Source organism: Hyperolius riggenbachi, chromosome 10 (genome assembly GCF_040937935.1).
Source record: "Hyperolius riggenbachi isolate aHypRig1 chromosome 10, aHypRig1.pri, whole genome shotgun sequence".
NCBI classification, from domain to species: domain Eukaryota; kingdom Metazoa; phylum Chordata; class Amphibia; order Anura; family Hyperoliidae; genus Hyperolius; species Hyperolius riggenbachi.
In genome coordinates, this window is record NC_090655.1 from 221,995,571 (window position 1) to 222,023,492 (window position 27,922).

The 27,922-nt window shown below is 45.9% G+C and overlaps 1 protein-coding gene across 1 annotated transcript; it reads left to right on the plus strand.

Annotated features, from left to right (window-relative positions):
- The first annotated feature begins 35 nt into the window (after nt 1-35).
- Nucleotides 36-27,900, plus strand: LOC137534578 (zinc finger protein 436-like). Its single transcript, XM_068256142.1, has 5 exons — nt 36-162; nt 2,888-3,048; nt 13,741-13,932; nt 14,069-14,147; nt 25,313-27,900. The coding sequence occupies exons 2-5, from the start codon at nt 2,911-2,913 to the stop codon at nt 26,482-26,484; spliced, it is 1,581 nt and encodes a 526-aa protein (XP_068112243.1). The 5' UTR covers nt 36-162; nt 2,888-2,910; the 3' UTR covers nt 26,485-27,900.
- The last annotated feature ends 22 nt before the right edge of the window (nt 27,901-27,922 follow it).

The following is a 27,922-nucleotide window of genomic DNA, read 5'->3' on the forward strand; positions in this document are numbered from 1 at the left end:
ACAATAGAGTAGAAGCTCACAGAAGCTTGTCATCTGCGTGGAACGCAAACAAGGAAGCTGCAGGAAATTTAGGAAGTTATTGTGGGTTGTTTTGCGATCGGGTGTAAGCAAGAGCAGAATACCTCTGCTGTCGCTGATGTGGGATTGGCAGGCACAGGACAGGTAGGTCTGAGGCTATTATCTCTGTGTATTATGTATTTGTTATGTATAATCTTCTCAGTGATGACGTGCACATTGCTTTGCTCTCTCTGGCTCTCTGTCCCACATCTCCAGCCCAGACAAATGTTTGGCCTGACCACTGTGCTCTCTCTTTCTGTAGCTCAGCCTGCCATCCTTCACTCCACAGAGCCCACTGTTCCATAGCTCCCAACTGTCCCTCTTTTGGAGGGACAGTCCCTCTGTCCCTTCTTATTTGGCCCTCTTTCAGGACTTTGTCCCTCTTTCTGTGTAAATATATATATTTCTCTACTAAAAAATGTGTTTGAATCTAAACATTATTATCATCCTTTAAATTGATATATTACTAATTTTAAAATGTTACTATGAAGGAAAATGAACCAGGACAGAAAGGACCAGTGGGTTTTGAATTATAAAACGGCATAGTTTTCTTATGAAATCTTTATGGTGTGCATGACTAGGGGGTGTGACGGACGCGTGATCAGGGTTGTGGAGGGGCGTGGCTTAAGTGTCCTTCTTTCTCATCTCAAAAAGTTCGGAGGTATGCTGTTGATTGTTGCATGACATGATAAATGAGTGAGAGTGGAGACAGCAGCACAGGCTCTGACAGATAGTATCAGAGGTAGCTGTTAGTGGTTCAAGGCATTTGGCTACTATGCAGCTGAGCTCCAGAGATTGTCGTAAGTTGTAGGGCGCCTGGGGTTCGGCTAAACCCACATCTGTTAACTGTAGTGTTAAAGAAAACCTTAACTGAAAATTAAAAGTCAAAATAAACATACACAAGTCATACTTACCTCCCGCGTAGTCTACTCTTCAATCTCTTTCTTCTGTCCTGCGTCCTGTTTGTCCATTTTGATCAAGGGAATTCTCCGTCCTCCATTTTGAAAATGGCCATTACTCCATAGCAGCTTCCAGGTGAGCACACTGTTAAACTGTAACATTGCCCACTTGAGCCATAGGGAAACGTGGACATTACCTGGCACATCAGTTGTCTTCTCAGCTATAACTGACAGCAACTGATATATAACTGACAGCAGCTGATCTATTTCAGTTCTGACAAAATGCTGTCAGAACTGGAAGTGATCATTGTCAGAAGAAAATGGTGAGCTTCTGAGAGGAACTGATGGCGAGGTAAGTATGTAAGATTCATTTGAAGTTACCTCGTGTGTTTATTTTGAGGCAGGGCACACACTTGTCTTTCAGTTTTCCGTGCACGTTTTTCTGCATACTTTTTCTGCACATCTAGTGTGTTTCTATGCAGGAAACGCATGCATTTTTTCACAGCAGCTGATGTAATTGATAGAGAAAACTGATGAAATGTGCAGATGTATGTGCAAATGTACCTGCAAATGAAAATTACATACAATGATTCCTTTCAGTTCTGACAAGATTTTGTCAGAACTGAAATACATCAGTTGCTGTCAGTTACATATCAGTTGCTCTCAGGTATAACTGAAAAAACAACGGATGAGCAAGGTAATGTCCATGTTTCCCTATGATATAACAATTTAACAGGGTGTTGACCAGGAAGCTGTTATGGGGTAATGGCCATTTTCAAAATGGAGGACGGAGGATTCCATTGGTAAAGGAGAAAGAGATTGATGAGTAGACTACACTGGAGGTAAGTAAGTGGGAATGTTTATTTTAACTTTTAATGTTAAGTTCAGGTTTGCTTTAAGGTGCCTATACATGAGACCATGTATGGGCAGATCAACCAAGAGTCAGATCTTCTCCTCTCATCTGATCGTAGAGAGATATGTAAGTTACCCATACACCGCAGGCCGATTCCCGATCGAGTTCAGCATCAAATCTCTCGGGAATCTGTGTTGTGACACCGCATCCGTCACTTCAGCGCTGTCCCCTAATGTAAAATGCACCCCCCAGTGCCCTGTGCAGTACACTTTATCTGTCTGTGTCCACCGCTGACTCCATCCACATACAAGCGCCCCATGTGGTTGCCAGTGTAACATGGGCATATGTGTGACATCATATACGCTGGCAACCATGTGGGGAGTTTCTATGTGGATGGAGGATGGAGCCAGTGCAGACACCGACAGTTAACATATACTGCATGGGTCACCGGGAGGGGGGGCTGGGCACATTTTACACTAGGGGGAGGGGGGGGGGGGCTCATTGTTGTTGATCGCCAATGCTCTTAGCGGCACTAATTTTCATCTGATTATAATATTAGAATCAGATGGTCGATCGACTGCCAAGTCACCTGATGTATGGCTACCTTTTCTGTGAGGTGGGGGGTTAGTGTGGGAGGTAAGTTAGGTAAAGTGATAGTAGATTGATATTCTACTGTGGCCATTATCCAGCAACCAATAGTAAAATATCGGTAGCATTATCAACAGTCTTCTAGTCCCAGGAGAATGAAACATTAGCGGGGACTTAACAAAGGTGATACCAGATCAGTGTAATAACTCTGAATATAGGAAAGGTTACCCCCACATACTAGACCGAAACACAGTGGGTGCAGGACCCACAGCTGAACTGCCACTGATGTCACAAAATGTCCCGACTTTCGGGTAACCTATGAGTACCTGTCCCCTGACAAAGTCCATCACCCGTGTCGGCACTGTACTCACAAATATATGCTGGTTGCTTTGTTTGCTGCCAGCAACTCAAAAGGATGTCCATGACTCTATTATGTCATGACCGCAAGTCACCATTAGTACTCATTTTGTTATGATTTCTTTTTTTAAAGGTTGTAACTGCAGGTTCCCATAAATGCCAACAGGCAGAGAGACTTTTCACGGGACTCGTAATCAGCTGACCAATCTACCGAGGATGGAGGTGGGCCAGAGTCACATGAGTGAGAAGCTATTAAATCTCACCCTGGAGATCATCTACCTGTTGACTGGAGAGGTGAGGAGGATTCTGGGAGTACACATGACATTACCATTATCACTTTTAATGAAACACAGACCTGACTGGAGTGGTGAGGAGGATTCTGGGAGTGTCACGTCATTGCCCTTATTAGTTTTAATGCAGCACAGACCTTACTGGAGAGGTGAGGTGGATTCTGGTAACTTAAAGAGAAACCGTGACCAAGAATTGAACTTCATCCCAATCAGTAGCTGATACCCCCTTTCCCATGAGAAATCTTTTCCTTTTCACAAACAGATCATCAGGGGGGTCTTGTATGGCTAATATTGTGGTGAAACCACTCCCACAGCGGGATGCCAGGACCATGGTCCTAACAGTTTCCTGTCTGTGAACCTCATTGCATTGTGGGAAATAACCGCCGTTTACAGCTGGGTCCAACTGGCAAAAAAGCAAGCAGCATCTCCTTCCACTGACATCACCTGACAGCAGTAAAAATGTCACCATGTGGTTAGAGATGGCTCAAACCTCCGATTTTCGGTTTGCAAACCTCCACATAAAGTTTGTTATCGCGAACCGCAATAGACTTCAATGGGGAGGCGAGCTTCGAAAATTAGAAACATTTATGCTGGCCACAAAAGTGATGGAAAAGATGTTTCAAGAGGTCTAACATCTGAGTTTTTGCATGGGGAAGTGGGATACACGCCAAAAGTGCCGGGGAAAAATCTGGATTTGACGCACAGCAGCGTTTTAAGGGCAGAAATAACATTGCGTGCTAAATTGCAGGCCTAAAGTGCTTTAAAACATCTTGCATGTGTATACATCAATCAGGTAGTGTAATTTGTGTACTGCTTCAAACTGACACACCAAACTCACTGTGTAACGCACCGCTCACAGCAGTTTGTGTAGTGACAGCCGCGCTGGACTGGTGCGCACCATGGCGAGAGTGCAGGTGATGGCGGCTTTCCAGCCCATATGGTTGCCGGGCTGAGATAGCTCAATGATAGATCAGATCGAATTTGGTCTGTCCACAATGAAGCAGCAACCTTATTATCTTGGGTGTGCACCCCCCCGAGACACTCATATAGCCGGCGGTCATTGCTTCTTTGCTTCATTGTGATACACAAGCCCCTTCACCGCGGCAAGGTAACGATCTCGAAGAGGAATTGACGCATGTACATGCCTTTTGTTTTGTTGTTGCAGCCGCAGTGCAGCCGGAAAAATTAGGCAGGCATGTACACGCACCAGAAAAATTATTATAGCGGCCACTGCTAGCAGCGGCCTTAAAAATTCAGGAATCCGCCTGGAGTCCTGGACCATGTTGGTGGTGGCGGAGAAGGCAGTCAAGTGGCCTGCATGCAGAGATGCTGTGTGGGGAGCGACTTTGTCTTGGGGCAGGCAGTCACACGGCGTGCAGGCAAGATGCTGTGTGTGAGGACTGACTTAGTCTTTGGGCAGACCTGACCATGCTTTGCAGACCACGTGGTCAGATGGACCCTTGACCCAACACTGTGTGCCAGAGATGACACGTATTGTAAAGCACACAGGAAGGGCAAGCACCATCTACCATACAATATGATGTCACAATAACGTATTTCTCTGAGTGTGCAGAAAGGAACTAATTAAATATAATGTAGCAACTAACAGGGACAGTAGTTCCCTTAATAACCGCACCATTCCTATCACCTGCCAGAGATGACACCACTTGCCTTTCAACATCACAGTACAGTTTGGGTATCACCTTTTTTGAGAAATAATTGCGGCCTGGTATCTTCCACTGCGGTGTGTGGTTTTGCTTTTGTGTGCTGCTTTTCCTCAGGTGGTCATCCCATTGCAGTTTATGCTTTGTCATCATGTGCCTTCGTAAGGAAGTTGTCCCTACGCGGGTCTTGGTTTTTCCATGGCTCAATTTTTGTTGGCAGAGAGTACAGATGGCATTGCTCTCATCTGAGGCAGACACACAAAAAAATTTCCACACGGCTGAGCCCTGGGGTGATGGCACTTTGGTGGTGGCGGCCGACTGTTAAGTGGGGTGCCAGAATCAGAGCAGGAGGAGGAAGATATGTTATGCTTCCGTGCGGAAGCTGAGGAAGATGAGGTGTTCTGTGTTAAATAGTCAACTACGTCCTGACAATCTTGGGGGTTGATGGGGCCTTCTGAACACTGTAATTTGGTCATGGGCTGCACGAAATCATGTCAGCACGACCTCGAACAGACCTGCCGAGTGGCCTGCCTCTGCCTGTTTTGCCCATATTGCGGGGGGGGGGGGGGTGAAGTGAAAGGTATGCACTGACTTGACTAATACAATGTGCAGTCACACAGGTGCAGTGAACAGGTATGCAGTGACTGGTATCAATACAATGTGCAGCTGTCACACACACAGGTACCGTGAACAGGTGCAGCGACTGACTGGTATACAACACTGCGTGCACTCACGTAGGTAGGTAGATGCACTGAACAGGTGGGTATGCAGTGATTGGTATTACAAATATGCAGCTGTCACACACACACAGGTAGTCACTGAATGTGCTGGGCCTGGCAGTGGCACAGTAGGAATTACCAAGGGGCCAAGGTCCAGCAGCTGTGACTGACTGACAGGGCTGTATATGCAACACAAGTGTCTGTGGGACACACACACACACGCACACACACGAAAAAAAAAAATAGATCACAAGAACAACATTAGCTCTCAAAAGAGCTGTTGAGGATGAGTGCTTTTTAGCAATAAGTATCAGCAAGAAGGAGCAACCTAACAAGCCTAACACAAAAGCCTTACTAAGCTTTCCCTATGTAAGCAGGTTCTCTCCCTTCTCTAATTACTGCAGCCACACGAGTGAGTGAAACGGCTGACACTGCCTGCGTTTTAAAAGTTAAAAGTGGGGGGGGGGGGGCTCCAGGAGGGAGGGTAGCCTGCTTGTCTACCCCGTGTCTGCTGACTGTGATGTAGAGTTTCAAAGTTGACCCTAATGATGTAGTATAGGGGGCGGGTCGAACTCGCATATAGTTCGTGGTTCACCGAAGTTCGCATGAAAAGGTTTGCGGGCGAACCGTTCGGGCCATCTCTACATGTGGTAAATGTCAGATTGTAAATCGGGAGAGGAAAGATTTTACAATGGGCAAACACTGACTACGGTAAATCATTTATACATAATTATTGTAAAAATGAAGCACTTTTTATTACATTATTTTCACTGGAGTTCCTCTTTAACTTGCTGCATGTGTACTGCCAACGTCATTTAACGCATTGTTCTTCCACGTACCCTACCTGCCAGAAGCCACGTGTTTGTGTGCTGCCTGTTATCCCTGCTCCCCTTTCCACTGAATACACACACTGAATACACACTGCTGTAGTCTGTATAGGGTGTGTGGCTCACATTGTCGCCCTACCAACTGATTGTTATTATTATTATTATTAACTGATGTATAATTGTTAAAGGGCCAGTAAAGATGTACCTTAACTAACATTACTCTTATCTCTGTTACTAAAACACACCTGACTGGAAAGACAAGAAGGGTTCTGGGAGTGTAGCATGACTTTACTTTTATATCTTTCAACGAACACAGACCTGACTGACTGGAGAGGTGAGGAGGATTCTGGGAGAGTCACATGACATTCTTATCTCTTTTAGTAAAACACGCAACCAACTGGAGAGGTGATGAGGATTCTAGGAGTTTGACATGAGATCACCCTTACTGTATCTGTTAGGCTAGTTTTAAAAGCCTAGAGTTGCATTGTGTTGCGATATAACGTGCACATAATGCAACCAAAAACATAATTTTGCAGCGGCATGTGGTGTAACGCAAGCAAATAAGCAGCTGACCAATGTGATTGACAAACGTGCGCAGCAGTGTGTGCATGTTCTGCATTATAATACCAGAATCCATTGCATTGCATCGTCACTGCTGAGGTGTGAACTGTTAAAGAGAACCCGAGGTGGGTTTGAAGAATATTATCTGCATACAGAGGCTGGATCTGCCTATACAGCCCAGCCTCTGTTGCTATCCTAAACCCCCCTAAGGTCCCCCTGCACTCTGCAATCCCTCATAAATCACAGCCACGCTGCTGACAAACAGCTTGTCAGAGCTGGCTGTGTTTATCTCTATAGTGTCAGTCTGCTGCTCTCCCCGCCTCCTGCAGAACTCCAGTCCCGGCCTGCATCCCTTCCCTCCCTTCTGATTGGAGGGAAGGGACAGGGGCAGGGACCGGAGCTATGCAGGAGGCGGGGGAGCAGCCGAGACTGACACTACAGATGTAAACACAGCCTCACAGCACGGCTGTGATTTATGAGGGATTGCAGAGTGCAGGGGGACCTTAGTGGGGTTTGGGATAGCAACAGAGGCTGGGATGTATAGGCAGATCCAGCTTCTGTATGCAGATAACATTCTTTAAACACACCTCGGGTTCTCTTTAATAGACTTTCAATTCCAATACATTACAGTGTTTGTTACCATGCAATGCCACATGTCAGTGTGAATGTACAAATCTTCAACTAAACTACAGACCTGACTGGCGAGATGTGGAGGATTCTGGGAGTTTCATGTGACAGCGCTCTTATAATTTTATTAAAACACACTTACAGTTTCAAAAGGGAAATTTAGGTGCACCATGAGCCGCCATAGGTAATAAAGACAGAGCCCAAATTACTTTAAAAAAAAGTGGGTCAGATTTATCAAAGCATTAACGATAGTTTTTTTTTCTTCTTAACCACTTGAGGACCCTGGGCTTTAACCCCCTTAACCACTTCCATACCATGAAATTGTGTGCTGATCTGTGCTGCGTGGGCTCTCCAGCCCACAGCACAGATCAGCTAGCAGCCAGGGCGATCAGACTTCCCCCCTTTTTTCCCCACTAGGGGGATGTCCTGCTGGGGGGGTCTGATCGCCGCCGGCTGCTTGCGCTTGCGGGGGGCTCTTTTCACAGCCCCCCTCCGCAGCGCTTCCTGGCCTCCTTCCCCTTCCCTCCCTCTCCCTCCCCCTGTGAGCGGCGCAGGACAGATTTCCGTCCTGCACCTGATGGGATAGGCTTTAGCCTATCAGATGCCGGCGATCCCCGGCCAATCAGAGGCCGGGGATCGCCGATCTCCTCTACGGCGCTGCTGCGCAGCAGCGCCGTATACATGTAAACACCGGGGAAGATCTTCCCCGTGTGTTTACATTTACCCTGCGAGCCGCCGATCGGCTCGCAGGGTATTCACGGAGACACCCTCCGTGAACTGACATGGAACGGCGTTTCCATGGTGTACACTTCAGGATTCAGGGGCGTATATATACGCACCGAGAATCCGGAAGTGGTTAAGGACCAGGCACTTTTTTTCCCATTCAGACCACTGCAGCTTTCACGGTTTATTGCTCGCTCATACAACCTACCACCTAAATGAATTTTGGCTCCTTTTCTTGTCACTAATAAAGCTTTTTTTTGGTGCTATTTGATTGCTGCTGCGATTTTTACTTTTTATTATATTCATCAAAAAAGACATGAATTTTGGCAAAAAAATGATTTTTTTAACTTTTTGTGCTGATATTTTTCAAATAAAGTAAAATTTCTGTATACATGCAGCGCGAAAAATGTGGACAAACATGTTTTTGATGAAAAAAAACCCCATTCAGCCTATATTTATTGGTTTGGGTAAAAGTTATAGCATTTACAAACTATGGTGCAAAAAGTGAATTTTCCCATTTTCAAGCATCTATGACTTTTCTGACCCCCTGTCATGTTTCATGAGGGGCTAGAATTCCAGGATAGTATAAATACCCCCCAAATAACCCGATTTTGGAAAGAAGACATCCCAAAGTATTCACTGAGAGGCATAGTGAGTTCATAGAAGATATTATTTTTTGTCACAAGTAAGCGGAAAATGACACTTTGTGACAAAAAAAAAAAAAGTTTCCATTTCTTCTAACTTGCGACAAAAAAAAAAATGAAATCTGCCACGGACTCACCATGCCCCTCTCTGAATACCTTGAAGTGTCTACTTTCCAAAATGGGGTCATTTGTGGGGTGTGTTTACTGTCCTGGCATTTTGGGGGGTGCCTAATTGTAAGCACCCCTGTAAAGCCTAAAGGTGCTCATTGAACTTTGGACCCCTTAGCGCAGTTAGGCTGCAAAAAAGTGCCACACATGTGGTATTGCCGTACTCAGGAGAAGTAGTAGAATTTGTTTTGAGGTGTATTTTTACACATACCCATGCTGGGTGGGAGAAATATCTCTGTAAATGACAATTTTTTGATTTTTTTTATACACAATTGTCCATTTACAGAGAGATTTCTCCCACCCAGCATGGGTATGTGTAAAAATACACCCCAAAACACATTGTACTACTTCTCCCGAGTACGGCGATACCACATGTGTGGCACTTTTTTGCACCCTAACTGTGCTAAGGGGCCCAAAGTCCAATGAGTACCTTTAGGATTTTACAGGTCATTTTGTGGAATTTGATTTCCAGACTACTCCTCACGGTTTAGGGCCCCTAAAATGCCAGGGCAGTATAGGAACCCCACTAATGACCCCATTTTAGAAAGAAGACACCCCAAGGTATTCCGTTAGGAGTATGGTGAGTTCATAGAAGATTTTATTTTTGTCACAAGTTAGCGGAAATTGATTTTAATTTTTTTTTTTCACTAAGTGTCATTTTCTGCTAACTTGTGACAAAAAATAAAATCTTCTATGAACTCACCATACTCCTAACGGAATACCTTGGGGTGTCTTCTTTCTAGAATGGGGTCATTTGTGGGGTTCCTATACTGCCCTGGCATTTTAGGGGCCCTAAACTGTGAGGAGTAGTCTTGAAACCAACAATGTCGCAAAATAACCTGTGAAATCCTAAAGGAACTCATTGCACTTAGGGTGTAAAAAAGTGCCACACATGTGGTACCGCCGTACTCAGGAGAAGTAGTATAATGTGTTTTGTGGTGTATTTTTACACATACCCATGCTGGGTGGGAGAAATATCTCTGTAAATGACAATCTTTTGATTTTTTTTACACACAATTGTTCATTTACAGAGAGATTTCTCCCACCCAGCATGGGTATGTGTAAAAATACACCCCAAAACACATTATACTACTTCTCCTGAGTACGGCGATACCACGTGTGACACTTTTTTGCAGCCTAGGTGCGCTAAGGGGCCCAACGTACTATTCACAGGTCATTTTGAGGCATTTGTTTTGTAGACTACTCCTCACGGTTTAGGGCCCCTAAAATGCCAGGGCAGTATAGGAACCCCACAAGTGACCCCATTTTAGAAAGAAGACACCCCAAGGTATACTGTTAGGAGTATGGTGAGTTCATAGAAGATTTTATTTTTTGTCACAAGTTAGTGAAAAATGACACTTTGTGAAAAAAAAAACAATAAAAATCAATTTCCGCTAACTTTTGACAAAAAATAAAATCTTCTATGAACTCGTCATACACCTAACAGAATACCTTGGGGTGTCTTTTTTTTCTAAAATGGGGTCACTTGTGGGGTTCCTATACCGCCCTGGAATTTTACGGGCCCAAAACCGTGAATAGTCTGGAAACCAAATGTCTCAAAATGACTGTTCAGGGGTATAAGCATCTGAAAATTTTGATGACAGGTGGTCTATGAGGGGGCGAATTTTGTGGAACCGGTCATAAGCAGGGTGGCCTTTTAGATAACAGGTTGTATTGGGCCTGATCTGATGGATAGGAGTGCTAGGGGGTGACAGGAGGTGATTGATGGGTGTCTCAGGGGGTGGTTAGAGGGGAAAATAGATGCAATCAATGCACTGGGGAGGTGATCGGAAGGGGGTCTGAGGGGGATCTGAGGGTTTGGCCGAGTGATCAGGAGCCCACACGGGGCAAATTAGGGCCTGATCTGATGGGTAGGTGTGCTAGGGAAGGACAGGAGGTGATTGATGGGTGTCTCAAGGTGTGATTAGAGGGGGGAATAGATGCAAGCAATGCACTGGCGAGGTGATCAGGGTTGGGGTCTGAGGGCGTTCTGAGGGTATGGGCGGGTGATTGAGTGCCCTAGGGGCAGATAGGGGTCTAATCTGATGGGTAGCAGCGACAGGGGGTGATTGATGGGTAATTAGTGGGTGTTTGGAGGAGAGAACAAATGTAAACACTGCACTTGGGAGGTGATCTGATGTCGGATCTGCGGGCGATCTATTGGTGTGGGTGGGTGATCAGATTGCCCGCAAGGGGCAGGTTAGGGGCTGATTGATGGGTGGCAGTGACAGGGGGTGATTGATGGGTGGCAGTGACAGGGGGTGATTGATGGGTGATTGACAGGTGATTGACAGGTGATCAGTGGGTTATTACAGGGAAGGACAGATGTAAATAATGCCCTGGCGAATTGATAAGGGGGGGTCTGACGGCAATCTGAGCGTGTAGGCGGGTGATTGGGTGCCCGCAAGGGGCAGATTAGGGTCTGATCTGATGGGTAACAGTGACAGGTGGTGATAGGGGGTGATTGATGGGTGATTGATGGGTGATTAGTGGGTGTTTAAAGGAGAGAATAGATGTAAACACTGCGCTTGGGTGGTGATCTGATGTCGGATCTGCGGGCGATCTATTGGTGTGGGTGGGTGATCAGATTGCCCGCAAGGGGCAGGTTAGGGGCTGATTGATGGGTGGCAGTGACAGGGGGTGATTGATGGGTGATTGACAGGTGATTGACAGGTGATCAGGGGGGATAGATGCATACAGTACATGGGGGGGGGGGTGTCTGGGGGGGGGGGTCTGGGGAAAATCTAAGGGGTGGGGGGGGGGGGGGGTGATCAGGAGGGAGCAGGGGGCAGTGGGGGGATAAAAAAATAGCGTTGACAGATAGTGACAGGGAGTGATTGATGGGTTATTAGGGGGGTGATTGGGTGTAAACATGGGTGTGGGGGGTGAGCAGGGGGGGTCTGAGGGGTGCTGTGGGCGATCAGGGGGCGGGGGGGGGAAATCAGTGTGCTTGGTGCAGACTAGGATGGCTGCAGCCTGCCCTGGTGGTCCCTCGGACACTGGGACCACCAGGGCAGGAGGCAGCCTGTATAATACACTTTGTAAACATTACAAAGTGTATTATACACTTTTTGTATGCGGCGATCATCGGGTTAACATCCCGCCGGCGCTTCCGTATGGCCGGCGGGATGTTGCGGCGGGTGAGCGGAGCCAGGCGGCAGCGGAGGATCGCGTCACGGATGACGCGATCGCTCCGCCCATGCCCTTACAAGGACCGCCGCCTCTGTGGGTGAGCTGGTCCTTGCGGGCTCCACTTCCCGGCCGCCGCTGTGCGTTAGGCGGTCGGGAAGTGGTTAAACTGTTCTAACCAGTAGAGGAACTGTTCTGCATGATAATAAAAAACGACTTTAAATCCTATGTAATAGCGGCAGTTTAGCGTGGATTTCTAGAGCAGCACTACAGTTAAGAAAAGTGCAAATCCATCCCTAAACTGTGGCAGAGTAAGAAGTGCCTAATAGCAGTTCTACAGATAGTGCAGATAGTGCAGCAGTACAGGCTAGACATGATTTGTGAAGTGCTCCTCCCCCCTGTGGCCAGATGTCCTGTGAAGCTGTTCTGTGCTTAACCTTTCCAGTGCTGGACATTAATGCAATACAGCAGATGTATTGGTTACCTCAGCAATAGCAATTTCCCTCACACACTGCACTGCCTGAAAGACCTTCCTAACTCCTCCTATTCCTAACAGTTTAAGAAGGAATCTGCACTATTTAGTGATTACTTAAGATGTCTGAGATAATTCTGCACGGATTTCTAAAATCTTACCAATATTTTGTCTCAGACACTCTTAATAAATGTCACTCTGTGTAATCTGCCAGCAATAGCTGGCAGCTGAATTACGTCTTACCCCGAGTCCATGGCGATCTAGACGGAGGATAGCAATTGACACTGCCAGGACTTTTGCAGGAGCACGTGGAGCAGTTTTCCGGCTTCACCCTGCACCCAAATTTCCCGGTGCCATTTTTGCATGTATGTCCATAAAAACCCATGCAGGGGTCAGCTTGATGTCTGAATAACCAAACAGTAAGATAGCATCCAATAACACAGAGAAAACACACTTTTGACTTAACCACTTGCCGACCGCGCACTCATACCGCACGTCGGCAAAGTGGCAGCTGCAGGACCAGCGACGCAGTTCTGCGTCGCCGGCTGCAGGCTAATTAATCAGGAAGCAGCCGCTCGCGCGAGCGGCTGCTTCCTGTCAATTCACGGCGGGGGGCTCCGTGAATAGCCTGCAGGCCGCCGATCGCGGCTCGCAGGCTAAATGTAAACACAAGCGGAAATAATCCGCTTTGTTTACATTGTACGGCGCTGCTGCGCATCAGCGCCGTAAGGCAGACGGCGATCCCCGGCCAATCAGCGGCCGGGGATCGCCGCCATGTGACGGGACAGCCTGTCACTGGCTGCACAGGACGGATAGCGTCCTGTGTAGCCCAGATTGCCAGGGGGGACAGGGATGAGAGGGAGGGGGGGAATTTCGCCGCGGAGGGGGGCTTTGAGGTGCCCCCCCCCCCCCACAACACCCGGCAGGCAGGAGCTATCAGACCCCCCCAGCACATCATCCCCCTAGTGGGGAAAAAAGGGGGGCGATCTGGTCGCTCTGCCTGCACCCTGATCTGTGCTGGGGGCTGCACATCCCACCCAGCACAGATCAGCTAAAACAGCGCTGGTCCTTAAGGGGGGGGTAAAGGGTGGGTCCTCAAATGGTTAATGAGGTTCACTTTACTCGTGTTTGCTATATAGTCCTGTGCTTTATTTTTTTGTAGAAATGTGTGGTGGTGAAGATGGCATCTATAGAATTATTCCTGCAAGCCATATATCCACCTAGGATGGAAGGATGGAGCAAGACCCAGAGCCCCATGAAGGAACCTCCCACTCCATATATGAATTCGGAGACAAACAATGAGAAGAAAGTCCTAGAAGTTACCAGCAAGATGATTGAGCTGCTGATGAGAGAGGTGAGCAGTGCTGGGAATTGTGGGACATTAACCAGTATCGGAGTAAAAGGATGTGTCTGGATGGTTACTGTATCATTAATGTGTGTGTCAGGTTCCTATAAGGTGTTAGGATGTCATGGTACACATTTCCCCGCAGGAACACAAGTGCAGTGATGGAGACATTAAAGCCGATGAAGATGTCCTGGTGGGAAACCAAACAACCAACACATTTCTGAGTAAGTTCTAGATTCATTTTTTGATTGTTGATGAACATTTGTTGATGAAGAAGTGACAAAAGCAGTGTTGCCTGTGCAGAGAACTCATGAAGAAGCATGTGATCAGTTTGATCAGGTGACAGATTTGTAAGGCTCTGATTTTCTGCTATTATTGTCAACTTTAGCACATGATCATGGCTTGCAAATCAGATCCTTAAAGATCTGTTGCCTGATCGGAGCAATAACAGGAGTCTGCATTCTGGTAAACATGAGTTACAGGTAGGGCCGGATTTACCATAAGGCACTGTAGGCACGAGCCTACAGGCGCCTGAAGATGGAAAAGCGGCTCACTCCCCTCCCCAATTGCCTCCTTCCCGCCTTCCCTATGCAGAGACCTAATGAGAGTGTAAATGAGGTTACTCACCCAGCTCTTTGCATTTCACTGACTAGATCTGTCTTCAGTCGGGGGCACCTCTAGCTACCTAATTCTTCTTATGACAGGCGAGAGGAGGAAAGGCAGAAGTGACAGCTGGGACAGCCAGGGCCGGATTTGTACTTACCAGTGCCCTAGGCCTGCTGTCACCAAGCGCCCAGGCCACCACCACCACCAAAAAACATTCTGGCCAACTATCTGACTAGCGATCACTGGTTTTAATGGGCTCATTTCAGTTGTGCTGCTGTGCCCCTCATTGAACAAAGAATCAGTGGATGCTCTGTCCTCTCACGATGGAAATTTGCGCTCCTTCCCGAATGTGCACAGCAGCCGATAGTGTTCTGGGCATGCATACTTGAGAAATGACGCTGATGTATGATCGGCACTTGTCAAGAATGCATAACACTATACTGGCCTCGGTTGCTGTGCACATCTGGGCAGGAGCAGGAAATTACAGGGAGCGCAAGTGGCCAGAGCATGCACTGCTTCTTTATCCTCTGTGCGACTGGCTGCAGTCAGAGCCACAAACAGGTGACAGGGAGCGTGAGTGGCCAGAGCATGCGCTGCTTCTTTGTCCTCTGTGCGACTGGCTGCAGTCGGAGCCACAAACAGGTGGCAGGGCAGAGCAATGGAGAGAAGCCCATCCAAAACAGAGAACAGGTAAGTAGCAAACATCCTGTCAAGACCCACTTTGGATGTTCTGTTGTAATTACAGTGGACCTGAACTCAGAACTTCCTCTCTGCTCTAAAAGATACGCAACAACATAACCTTTACATAAAAACATTTTTGTTACAGCTGATACAAATCCTGCAATACATAGACAGCGTGTCTAATTCCTACTTTCATGGAAGCAAATATATTAACATCTTGTGCTTTAAAATAAGCTTATATGCTGTGGCAGTCAGGTGACACAGGGAAGATATCAAATTTGTGATTAGACACAGATGTGGAAGAATTCGAAAGGCTCTCTAAATACATACATGGTGCATTTCTCTGTTTTCCTTCTGTCCTGTGCAAGAGTTCAGCTCCACTTTAAAGCATCTGAATGACATTTATTTATATTTGCTGAAAAAATCTACGTATCTCCTTTGAATGCTGAATGTACATATGGTGGTGTGCTCTAACATATTGACAGTATACGGGGACAAAGTCTGAAGAAGGCTTATTAGCAGAAAGATTACTCTTTTTCTTTTAAGCCAATAAATGGTATCATCCTGATTCAAACCTCTCTGCTTTTGCTGATGGCTAAAATGGTAGAATGCCCTAAAGCTACAGGAAAGCAGAAGGATGCCAAACCATACACACTAGCATAGAGGTAGTAACAGCTCAGGTGACAGTGACAGTTTAGCAATGAAAGGGAAGCATACAGCATTTTTATTCCAGGCTGCAGCAGTTCTCATAGATGGTCAGAGCTGACGGACAGAAAATGAGTCAGGAAAGAGTTAACTTAAGCAGAGACGAGATCACTGGCTAGGAAGAAAAAAAAGCAATAAATTACGGTTAGATAAGAAAGTGTAATTTACAACTGCTGGGGTCAGTGTCACAGCTGTAAAAAAGAAGGCAAAGAAACTAGCAGAAATGTTTGGGAATGCCTGCATTAGAACTCAGCGGAACTTAATTTTATCTGCTTTGTAATGTAAATCCCTGGTATTTCTCACATCCACTTGTACTGTATGTCGATCATAATTGGATCAACAGGTGACAGTTATGATTGATCCTGATTGTTATAACACATCAGGAAGTGAGAGGTGCAGGGATTGGGGAACTCTGGAATTCAGCTATTAGTGCAGAGCAGGGCGCTGGCAGGGTGAGCTGCAGGAACAGAGGAGATGATTTACTTTGACATATGAACTCTTCTCTCTCCAAGTCATGCCGCCCTTCTGATCTTATCTGATTTTATCGCCCTAGGCCATGGCCTTTTTGGCCTTTGCAGAAATCCGGGCCTGGGGACAGCCAGCACACTTGCACTGTGGTTTGGCACGTGTTTATAGGTTAATGGAGGGCAAAGTGTAGGGTGCCAGGGCATTGGTGCCTATAAGCTCCTGTAATGTAAATCGGGCCCTCGTTACAGGTAGTAATTAAAAGTTTGTTCACTAAACCCAGAGTTACATATTTTCCAGCAGCTCATGATCTCATGATGAACCAGAACTCCTAGGAGTATGTAAGGATCTAAAAGAGACCAAAAAGCCTCCTTACTAAAATGCTATGCAAAAAAGAAATGTGTCTTCTTACACAGAAAGTATTTGCTATTATACAGGTTGATGTGAGTATATGAGGTATCCCACAATGCATCACTGCCTAATATGCTAATCATCCCTTTGATGTCCCTGAAAGCTAAACACACCTCCAGAACTGCCGGAATGCAATGATGTGTCAGCTTGTTAATATTACAGAGCCAAACTAGACTGTTTATGATTGGTTGATCCTCATCAGTGCAAGACATGAATTAATATGGATTTTTCAGCCCCTTACACACTCATAGTTCTGGATCACTATAAGCCTGCTGGGCAATCTGTAACACTGGGTGTTTTAAGTCCTACTCCATAAAGCCACATTAATCCATGCCATGCACTGATGAGGATCAACCAGTCCGAAACAGTCTGCATGCATGGTGGATTAGTATGGCTCTGTAATATTAACAAGCTGACACATCATTGCATTCCAGCGGTTTTGGAGGTGTGTTTAGCTATCAAGGACAACAATGAGTGGTTTTCATATTTAGCAGTGGCGCGTCGTGGGAGTCATCACAGAGCTCACTCCAACCTGAATAATCACAGATACCTTCTGTTTTGCTTCACCAAACCCAGAGCTAATCACTCATTCTAGTGGATTAATCATACCTCCCAACTTTTTGAGATGGGACACTTAAGCCACACCCCTGCCACACCTCTGATCACGCCCCCAGCACACCCCTAGTCACACACACAATAAAGATTTCATAAGAAAAATGTTGTTTTATAATTCAAACCACACCGGTCCTTTCTATCTCGGGTTATTTTCCTGCATATTAACATTTTAAAATTAGTAATATATCAATTTTAAGGATGGGAATAAAATTTAGAGTCAATCAAATACATTTTTTAGTAGATAAATATGTATATTTACATAGAAAGAGGGACAAAGCCCTGAAAGAGAGACAAATGAGGAGAAAAGAGGGACAGAGGGACAGGGCTCCCAAAGAGGGACAGTTGGGAGCTATGGAATAATCATTGTAAGGCAGACACTATTGTTTTAAAGCAAACCTGTGACATTAGAAAACACAAAATTCAGATACTTACCTCAATCGAGGGGATCTGGATCCTCCAGGGGCATCCCATGTCCTCCTTGAGACCAGCGTTGGATGCAGGGACCCTCTGGAAGTTTGTGAGGGTGCTCCCGTCTGAACAAGTGCACTGTGCAGGCCCTCAGGCCAGCGCTGTAGTACATAGCACCCCAGGCTTGGGTTTTTCTGCAGAGCGGCTCTCTGTGCTACTGTGCAGGCACGAGGCGTCTTGCACCCGTGCAGTGTGGCCGCACATGTTTACAGATGGGAATTATCTCTTGTGGAAGAGGTTCAGGGGGTCCCAGCACTGGATCAGTGGAGGTGAGGGGTTCCTCCTTCTGAGGTAAGTATCTAAACAGGGCGCTTTTTTCCCTACAGGTACACTTTAAACTAATCACAAAAGAGCAGGATGGTAAGTGCTCATTCCCAAGCAGCAATGGCTGTAGGGAAAGCCTCTTGGCAAATTTAAAGGCACATGATGTGCAATAGCATCTGCATTACCAGAAATAGCAGAGGATGAAACCGACTATACTACCTCTTGTCACTTGGTCACACGTCCCAATGGGCACCAATTGGGAAAAAACAGAGGGCAGCAGGCACTACGGCGTGACTGCAATTCCTGGGATTAGGCCTGTTGCCCCCCTAGACACCACCCCGCAGCCTCCCGGAGATGGTAATGTGATGCGCACACCATGTGATGGTAATGTGATGTGTTGCACACCAGCTGAGGACTATGTAAGTGCCGAGAGGACTTTGTTCCCTTTTTAACAACCAATCCTCCAGGATGGCTGATACAAGAGAGGAAGCCTGCTCCACCCACCAAAGGAAACACCTCCAAATAAAACAATTAGGCAATTAGGTAGCCCTATAAATCCTCCCCTGCCTTCACTCCCTCAGTTCTAGTGTGTTTCCCACACCGAAGACACCTTACAAGGCAGGACTGTACCTGTCTTCCAAGATCTTGGCGCCTCCTCCATGGATGGGACTGCGAGTGGAGCTCTCCCCGCTCTGGGTGGCTGCAGACGGGGTTTTCTGTGTCTCAGAGCGGCGGCGGCCTGGACGGAGTGTCGGGGTTGGCCGCATCCGCGGCGGGAGGTAGCGTGTCCGTATTGCCAGCATCCACAAGACTGGCGTTTGGTACGGATAGGCGCGCGGGGCACGCAACTCTCCTGTTTGTAGGAGGCGTCAGCATGATGACGCACTTCCGCTTCCGCTTAAGGGCGGAAGCATAGGCAGCGTTCCCCCGCCAGCCGCAGCCTCGTGCAGAGATTCAGAGGGAAGGCATGGAGCAGGCAGACGCCTTTCCCTCTGAGCCCAGTGGATCCCAGAGCAGCGCACAGCCACCAGGACAGGTGAGAGCGGACAGAGTGAGCCTCTTTAGTGGAGTATTTTAACTCACTCTGTCCTCAATAACTGCTAATATGATTGTCACAGGGCTGAAGGAAGATATATGTTTTTATTTTTGTTTTGCAGACTGTCCCTTCTGTACCTGAGGACTCTAGTCATCCTCAGAAGGCTACTGACAAGGCCAGGCGCTGCAGACAGTGTGATGCTAAATTGTCTAAAACTTGGACTAGGTCACACTGCGATAAATGTTTAAAGTCTTCTTCTACCCCAAAGCCTCCAGACCCCACTGTTGTTATGTTGAACTTTATGGAGTCTATGAGAAAGGAGTTTTCGTCCACTTTTAAAACCTTTAGATCGGTTATGTCCGCCCCGGCCCAATGGACAATACCGCAGTTACCTACTTCTGCAGTGCCGGCAGTTCCAGCCCCACTTCTACCCACTCCCCCTCCCCCTCCTCCTCCGGTTGGGATACCGCCTAACCCTCTGGGAGTTCAGTCAGATTCGGGGTCTCTGGGGTTGGCGGTTGCCTCATCAGGGGAGGACTCTCTTGAGGAGGGCGAGGAAAGAAGTGAACCCGATTCAGACTTAGAAGATTTGGAGGGTGCTCCTCAAAAATTTTCTAAGTATCTGTTTAATGCAGAAGAAACTGCTGAACTTCTTAAAGCAGTATACGAGGCGGAGCAGCTACCTGAGCCAGCTGCTTCGTCTTCAGTAAGAGATGATATTTATGCAGGGTTGGAGTGTTCAGAGGGTAGAAGCTTTCCGGTTCATCCGGCTATTCAAAAGCTTATTCAGTCTCAGTGGGAGGATCCGGAGAAAAGATTTTACATTCCCAGATCCTTTAAACGTAGATTCCCCTTTAAAGAGGAGGATATTGCCTTGTGGGACAAATGCCCGAAACTGGACGCTGCTTTGTCGCAGTATTCTAAAAATACTGATTTATCTTTTGAGGACGCAGGGGTCCTGAAAAACCCGATGGATAAAAAGGCGGAAAATTTACTTAAAAGGGCATGGGAATCCATCTCATTTTCCTTTAAACCAGCAATCTCAGCTATGTGCTTGTCTCGTAACGTAAACAAATGGCTGGCAGGGCTTAATAAGCATCTGGTGGATGGTACGCCTCATGCGACTATCCTGGAATCATTCCCTGTAATTGCACGTTCAGTGGCGTTCTTGGCCGATGCTGCGACTGAATCTTTAAAGTCTGCGGCGAGAGCTTTAGCTCTAATCAATACAGCAAGGCGGGCCTTATGATTAAATACCTGGGAAGGCGATCTAGTTTCTAAACAGAAATTATGTGCTATGAGATTTGACGGTGACCTTTTGTTTGGAAAAGGATTAGAGGATATTCTTGAAAGGTCTTCGGAAAAGGGCAAAAAATTTCCTGACAAAAGGAAGAAGATGCCCTTTCATAAAAACTTCCGGGGCAAAAGGCAGTTTGCCCATAATGACACTAAATATCAACCCCCGAGGAAAAGGTGGACATACAATTCGGCGAAATCAAGAACCCCCTTTTTATTTAACAAACCAGCCTCCTCTAATACAAAGGAAAACAAGTGACAGGGAGCTGGTCGGGGGGAGACTTCAGGGGTTCAGTCAAGTGTGGGCAAATGTCACCACGAACCCATTTATCTTGGACCTCATGAAATTGGGGTACAAAATCGAATTTTCCTCCCGTCCCCCCCAGAACTTTGTGCTCACAGGTCTATCCAGGGATCAGGAGAAAGCATCCGCCCTGTTAGACTCAATAGCCTCGTTAATACAAGACAATGTAATTACCCGGGTCCCAGTTTCCCAATACAAGAAAGGATTTTACTCCAGGGTTTTTATGATAAAGAAACCGTCAGGCAGATACAGGATGATCCTAAACCTCAAACAGCTAAACCCATTTATTCGGGAAAAGAAATTCCGCATGGAAAACATTCTTTCAATAAAGAATTTAATCCCAAAAGGAGCCTTTATGGCGACACTGGACATTCAGGACGCATATCTACATGTGCCGATACACCCGGCATATCAGCGGTTCCTGAGATTTGCAATACGGGTGGGGGACGCAGTTCACCACTTTCAGTATCGAGCTCTTCCTTTCGGGATTTCATCCGCTCCCCGTATTTTTACAAAGATAATGGCAGAGGTGACATCCTTCTTACATCTGCAGACAATTCATATAATACCGTATCTGGACGATTTGTTGATGATAGCAGACTCGGCTCATACGCTTCTACGTCACATAGAGGTGACTATACATTGCCTGTCCCAGCTGGGATGGCTAATAAACTACGACAAATCGATGTTAATCCCAACCCAGAAGGTCAAATTCCTGGGTTTCTGGGTAGACTCGATAGAAGAGAAATTTTGGTTGCCAGAAGACAAACAACTGAATTTAATGCTAAGGGTGCAAAATTTCAGATCCCAAGTAAGAGTATCCCTGAGGGAGACTCTATCATTGTTGGGCCTAATGACATCAACAATTCCGGGGATAGTCTGGTCACAGTTTCATTCCCGAGTCCTTCAGGAATGGTTCCTCACTGTCTGGGACAAGTCCAAGGAGGGTCTAGATCAATTTCGGGTACTCCCACCCTCTGTGATCTCGTCTCTCCTATGGTGGGAGGAGGTAGGAAACCTCAACCAGGGCTGCCTCTGGAACCCCACAGTCGTCAAGAGAATCTATACGGACGCCAGTCTATGGGGCTGGGGAGCTCACTTGGAACATTTACAAGCTCAGGGACAATGGTCCCCAGAAATTCGAGGAAAATCTTCGAATTTCAGGGAGCTCCTAGCAGTAAAAATGTCACTGCTAGAGTTTCTCCCAGCCATACAAGACTGTCATGTGAACATATTGTCCGACAATATTGTAACAGTGTCCTACATTCGAAAGCAGGGCGGGACGAGATCAAAAGTCCTAAGAGACCTGGCGCTCCAGATTCTTCAGATAGCGGAGAAAAATTGCAAATCAATCTCGGCGGTGCATATAAAAGGCTCGCTAAATATTTTAGCAGATCATCTAAGCAGACATTCAGGAGTAGAGGCAGAATGGTCCCTCAACAAGGAAGTATTCAATCAGTTGATAGCTCATTGGGGGCAACCGGTAGTAGATCTGTTTGCATCACCACAAAATGCGAAAGTCAAAACTTTCTTTTCCCTACATCCTTCATCCAACCTGTCACACCTGGATGCTCTAGCGATACCATGGCCGAAGGGACTTCTATATGCCTTTCCCCCCTTCAACTTAATAGCAAGGGTATTAAAAAAGATAGAACAAGAATCGGCTTTGGTAATTTTTGTGGCCCCCCACTGGCCAAAACGGGCATGGTTCTCGAAGATTCTTCAACTGTCTCTACAGGGACCGTTATTTCTACCTCCCAGGATGGACCTTTTGAGTCAGGAAAAACTTTTGCACCCGAACCCCCAGATGTTTGCCCTAGCGGCCTGGCTCTTGAGCGGGAATCCCTGAGGTTAAGAGGATTCTCGGAAAGAGTCATCTCTACTTTAGTCGATTGCCGTAAATTGACTACAAGAAAAATTTATTGTAAAATTTATAGAGTGTTTGCCTCTTGGAAGAAAAAGAAAGGCATAAAAGAAACAACTCTACCTATTATTTTAGATTTTTTGCAAGACGGGGTTGATTTAGGTCTTGCCCCCAGTACCCTTAGAGTCCAGATTGCGGCTCTGTCCTTTTTTCTTAATTTTAAACTAGCCAAGGAACAGGCAGTGATTGATTTTTTGAAAGCAGTATCCAGATCGAAGCCGATCCCATCAAAGCTTGTGCCTCCCTGGGACCTGAGTTTAGTTCTAAATTGCTTAACTGTTTCTCCTTTTGAACCACTCGACTCAATTTCGTTAAAATGGCTAACTTTGAAAACTGCATTCTTGGTGGCTATAACGTCGGCACGTAGGGTAGGGGACATTCAAGCCCTCTCTATAAAAGACCCATATATGACTATATTTCCGGATAGGATAGTCTTCAAAACAGATCCCACTTATCTGCCTAAAGTGTCTTCTCTGTTTCACAGATCGCAAGATGTTATTATTCCTTCTTTCTGTGATCCACCTACTAATCAGAAAGAAGCAAAATTTAACAAATTAGATGTTAGGAGAATTCTTCTTTCCTACCTAGAAACTACAAAATCTTTTAGAAGGTCTAATCACCTTTTTGTGGCCTTTGCAGGGTCAAGGAAGGGGTTACAGGTTTCTAAGAATACTATTGCTAGATGGATTAGGGAAATTATTACTTTAGCCTATACCAATTCAGGACAATCCATCCCTCAGTCGGTAAATGCTCATTCCACTAGATCCCTCGCCACATCTTGGGCGGAAAGGTCAGGGGCTTCCTTAGAGCAAATATGTAAAGCAGCGACCTGGTCTAGTCATCAGACTTTCGTAAGGCACTATAGAGTCGATCTGTTGTCAAGTCAAGACTTGTCTTTTGGGAGAAAAGTGCTACAAAACGTCATCCCTCCCTAAGGTAACTCTACTGAACTTCTCGCTGGTCTCTCTTGTATCAGCCATCCTGGAGGATTGGTTGTTAAAAGCCTGTTAGAACTTACCGGTAGCGGTATTTCAACGAATCCTCCAGGATGGCTACCTTAGTTCCCTCCCTATTAGGGGGGTTATTAATTATTAAATATAACTATGTCTTGTTGTTTTCCAGGTGGATCCTTCTGCGTGGTACTCTATAATAACTGAGGGAGTGAAGGCAGGGGAGGATTTATAGGGCTACCTAATTGCCTAATTGTTTTATTTGGAGGTGTTTCCTTTGGTGGGTGGAGCAGGCTTCCTCTCTTGTATCAGCCATCCTGGAGGATTCGTTGAAATACCGCTACCGGTAAGTTCTAACAGGCTTTTCTCCCCACTTCATGCATTATATTGTGGTAAACGGCATGCTACCATAGCAACGCATACATTACCATGGCACTAAGGGCTTGATTCACTAAACCGGGATAACTCAAATATCACACCTTATCAACGATATCACACCTTCTGAAAAGATATCACACCTTATCAAAGATATCACACTTTATCAAAGATATCACACCTTCTGAAAAGATATCACCCCTTATCAAATATATCACACTTTCTGAAAAGATATCACACCTTCTGAAAAGATATCACACCTTCTGAAAAGATATCACATCTTCTGAAAAGATATCACACCTTATCAAAGTTAACACGCCTTATCAGAGTAGCATAGCGAGCACTACGAACCCGCAGGGGCTCAGGGCAGGCATACGTTTGTAGCGCTCGCTATGCTACTCTGATAAGGCGTGTTAACTTTGATAAGGTGTGATATTTGAGTTATCATGGTTTAGTGAATCCAGCCCTAAGTGCGGTAATCCTCCGGCGTTAGTAATGGTAAAATTGCTGTGCACCTTACCGCAATATAGTGCATCAGGCCCAATGTCTCAAAGCAATATACCATAGCTTCTAAAACCTTTCTGGAAGGAAGGAAGGTGGACTTTAATGGTATTCAAATAGAATGGGGTTGAGTCACACAGCTTTTCTGTTGACATATCCCACCCTACTTATTTAGAGTTTATTAACTTAAATCATGGTTTATCTCACCTTATTTGACTTATAGAGGAACTGCAGTGAAAATAATGTAATTAAAAAAGTGCTTAACGTTTATAATAATTATGCATAAATAATTTAGTCAGTGTTTGCCCATTGTAAAATATTTCCTCTCCCTTATTTACATTCTGAAATGTATCCCTGGTGGCGATCTCTTTACTGCTGGCAGCTGATGTCTGTGGAAGGAGATGCTGATTTTTTGGCAGTTGGAAACAGCTGTTATATCCCACAATGCAACAAGGCTCTCACAGTGTGATGTCAGTGCCCAGGTGCTGACATCACACTGTGGGAGGGGTTTCACAACAATATCAGCCATGCAGAGTATAACGATCCATTTGAGAAAATAGGTCTTATGGTAAAAGGGGTATCAGCTGCTGATTGAGATGACGTTCAATCCTTGGTTACAGTTTCTCTTTAACTCATGGTTTATCTCTCCTGATCTGTTTATTTCATGAATTATCTCTCCTTATTTGTTTGTCTCATGCGTTAGCTCTCCTTAGGTAAATGCCCAAATCCAGGAAGTCCAGGACCATGCAAGAATAAATCAGTAAAGTAACCATATATCTATTCAACAGATGTGTCCAAAGATGCCCAGGTCCATCCCACAGGCAGCATAGCGAGAGAAGAGGCGGGCTCTTTTGAGGATGTAAATCTCTTGGACAGAGATACGATAGATCACACAACAGTCAACATTAAAGGGGAATCTGACCCCAGAGAAGATTACATGAATGGAGATGTTTGGACTTGTAGAGTTCAAAATCCTTCTTCATTGGCCAATATTCAGGAGGACACAAGCATCTCTGACCTTGAGAGACTTAGGTGGGCTCCACGTACTTCAAGGACCTCGGACCAGGATATTATGCAGGAAAATTGTTTATCTTTTCATATCAAGGAGGAGTCATTACCAAACTATGAAGAAGATTATTTGGCGCAAACTTTGCCAATAGCTTCAGCTCCTCCTCAGGATGGAGATAGGAGCTTAGGCAATGTAGATAGATATTTGCCTCCGATGAGTGGAGATGGCATTGAAGGATGGACAACCACTCCATTCCAGCCACCATCACAGAGCTCTGCTGAGTACAAAAAGAGCATCACCAGTAGCTGTGACTTCCCCAGAAACCAGCAGGTGCATAAAGGACCTCTATCGCTGTCCTGCTTGGAGTGTGGGAAATGCTTCTGCAAGACAGAGCAGCTGGTGAAGCATCAGCAGAGCCATGTAAAGCCCAAGCCTTACCCGTGCCCCGAATGTGGCAAATCCTTTGCAATGAAACATGGTCTCAAAATGCATCAACGCATCCACACGGGGGAAAAACCCTTTGTTTGTTTGGTCTGTGGCAGTTCTTTCAACCAGAAGATCGGGCTCATTAAACACCAGCGTATACACACGGGAGAGAAACCGTATTCCTGTGCGGAGTGTGGGAAAAGCTTCTCTCAAAAGCACTCCTTGGTCATACACCAGCGGACACATTCCGGAGAGAAACCCTACGTCTGCGCCGTGTGTGGGAGAGGCTTCACTCGTAGATCACTCCTCACCGACCACCAGAGGATCCACTCCGGAGAGAAGCCATATTCATGTCCAGAGTGTGGGAAGGCCTTCCGACACTTCTCAGCTTTCACCCTCCACAAGCAATCTCACTCCAGAAATCGGCCTTATACTTGCTCTGAGTGTGGAAAATGCTTCACCTGCAGCAGCTACCTGGTACAGCACCAGAAGGTCCACTTGTTGAAGTCTTCATTGCCTTACTAAAAGACTTGGTGTTAGTTTTCCATAGGATCTTTTGGGGCCTGGTCTAATGATGAATAGAGAAAGCTGTTGTGCAAATAAATGCAGCTTGGACCAATCAAATGCTACAGCAGCTCCCATTTCATTGGTCAAAGTTCAAGCTTCATACATTTGCATAAGATCTGCATCAATCATCACAATTTTGCATGTCTCATTGACCATCACTGTTAATGAACACAGGAGAACATGTTCCCCTGGCTGTAGACGGTGAAAAAGTTATCCCTTTGGGTCCCTGCCTGTTTGTAGCAGGGTATGTGTGATTTTTGGCATTAGTAGCCCGACACCAGAGAGGTCAGAACACTGCCTCGTACTGAGATTGTCAGCAAAGGCCGACAAGTAGTGTTTCCTCACACTGTGCTCTTAACCTTACATACAATTCCTCTCCTCCATTGCCTCCCAGTGTAAAACACTATTCCCCTTCCATGCCCCAGCTCAATTTAACCTCTACCCCCAATGCAAAATACCATTTCACCTGCACATTTCCAGGGCTGGATTCTTGGAAAGGCCACAAGAGCCCAGGCCTTGGGCGGCAGCTGGCCAAGGGGGCGGATGGACAGAGGGATTGCTGCATATAGAAGAGGTAGCTGCAAATGGAAATGAAATGTTGCAAATAAAAAGCAACACATGGAAGTAGAGAGCTGGTGCCCCAGGGATCTGTATATAACTCAAGGAGACTGATGTACATCAATGTTACACATGGAAGAGGGGGCTGCACAAGGAATAGGAGGGGACTGCAGTACAAAAAGTATAAATCCAGCCTTAGGCCTTGTTCACATTACAAATCGCCAGTGCTATCACAATCACCAAATCGGTGATTGCTTTTCAAAGTGTGTTTCCCTGCTTTCTAAGCACTTTTGCACATCGATTAATTTTTTCACTACCTGACGTTAGTCAGGAAGTGAACTCTTTGACCTAGAAATTAATAAATACAATGGGCTTGATTCACAAAAGAGTGCTAACTGTTAGCGCGGCCGTTTTTTCGCGTTCGCGCACAATTAAATGTTTTTGCGCGAAATCGTTATCGTTTTCTTTTAGCATGAAATCGGTACCGGTTTTGCGTGAAAATTCGCAAAAACAATAATGATCTTGCGCGAAAATGGTTAATTGCGCACGAACGCAAAAATTCACGCGGACAATGCCCGTGCTAACAGTTAGCACTCTTTTGTAAATCAAGCCCAATGTATTTATTCATTAAAGCGTTCAGGAAATCGTAATTCAAAGCACATTTTCAAGCGCTTTGCGATTTCCCTATTCTTTCGATTGAACACAAATGCTCAGAAAATGGTGGAAGTGCTGCGTTTGCGGTTCAATAGAAAGCGGATCGCTTATGTGAGAACACTCACATAAGCAACCATCGCACTAGTGCTTTTAAGGCGATTTTTTTTTTTAAAAAAAAACAACC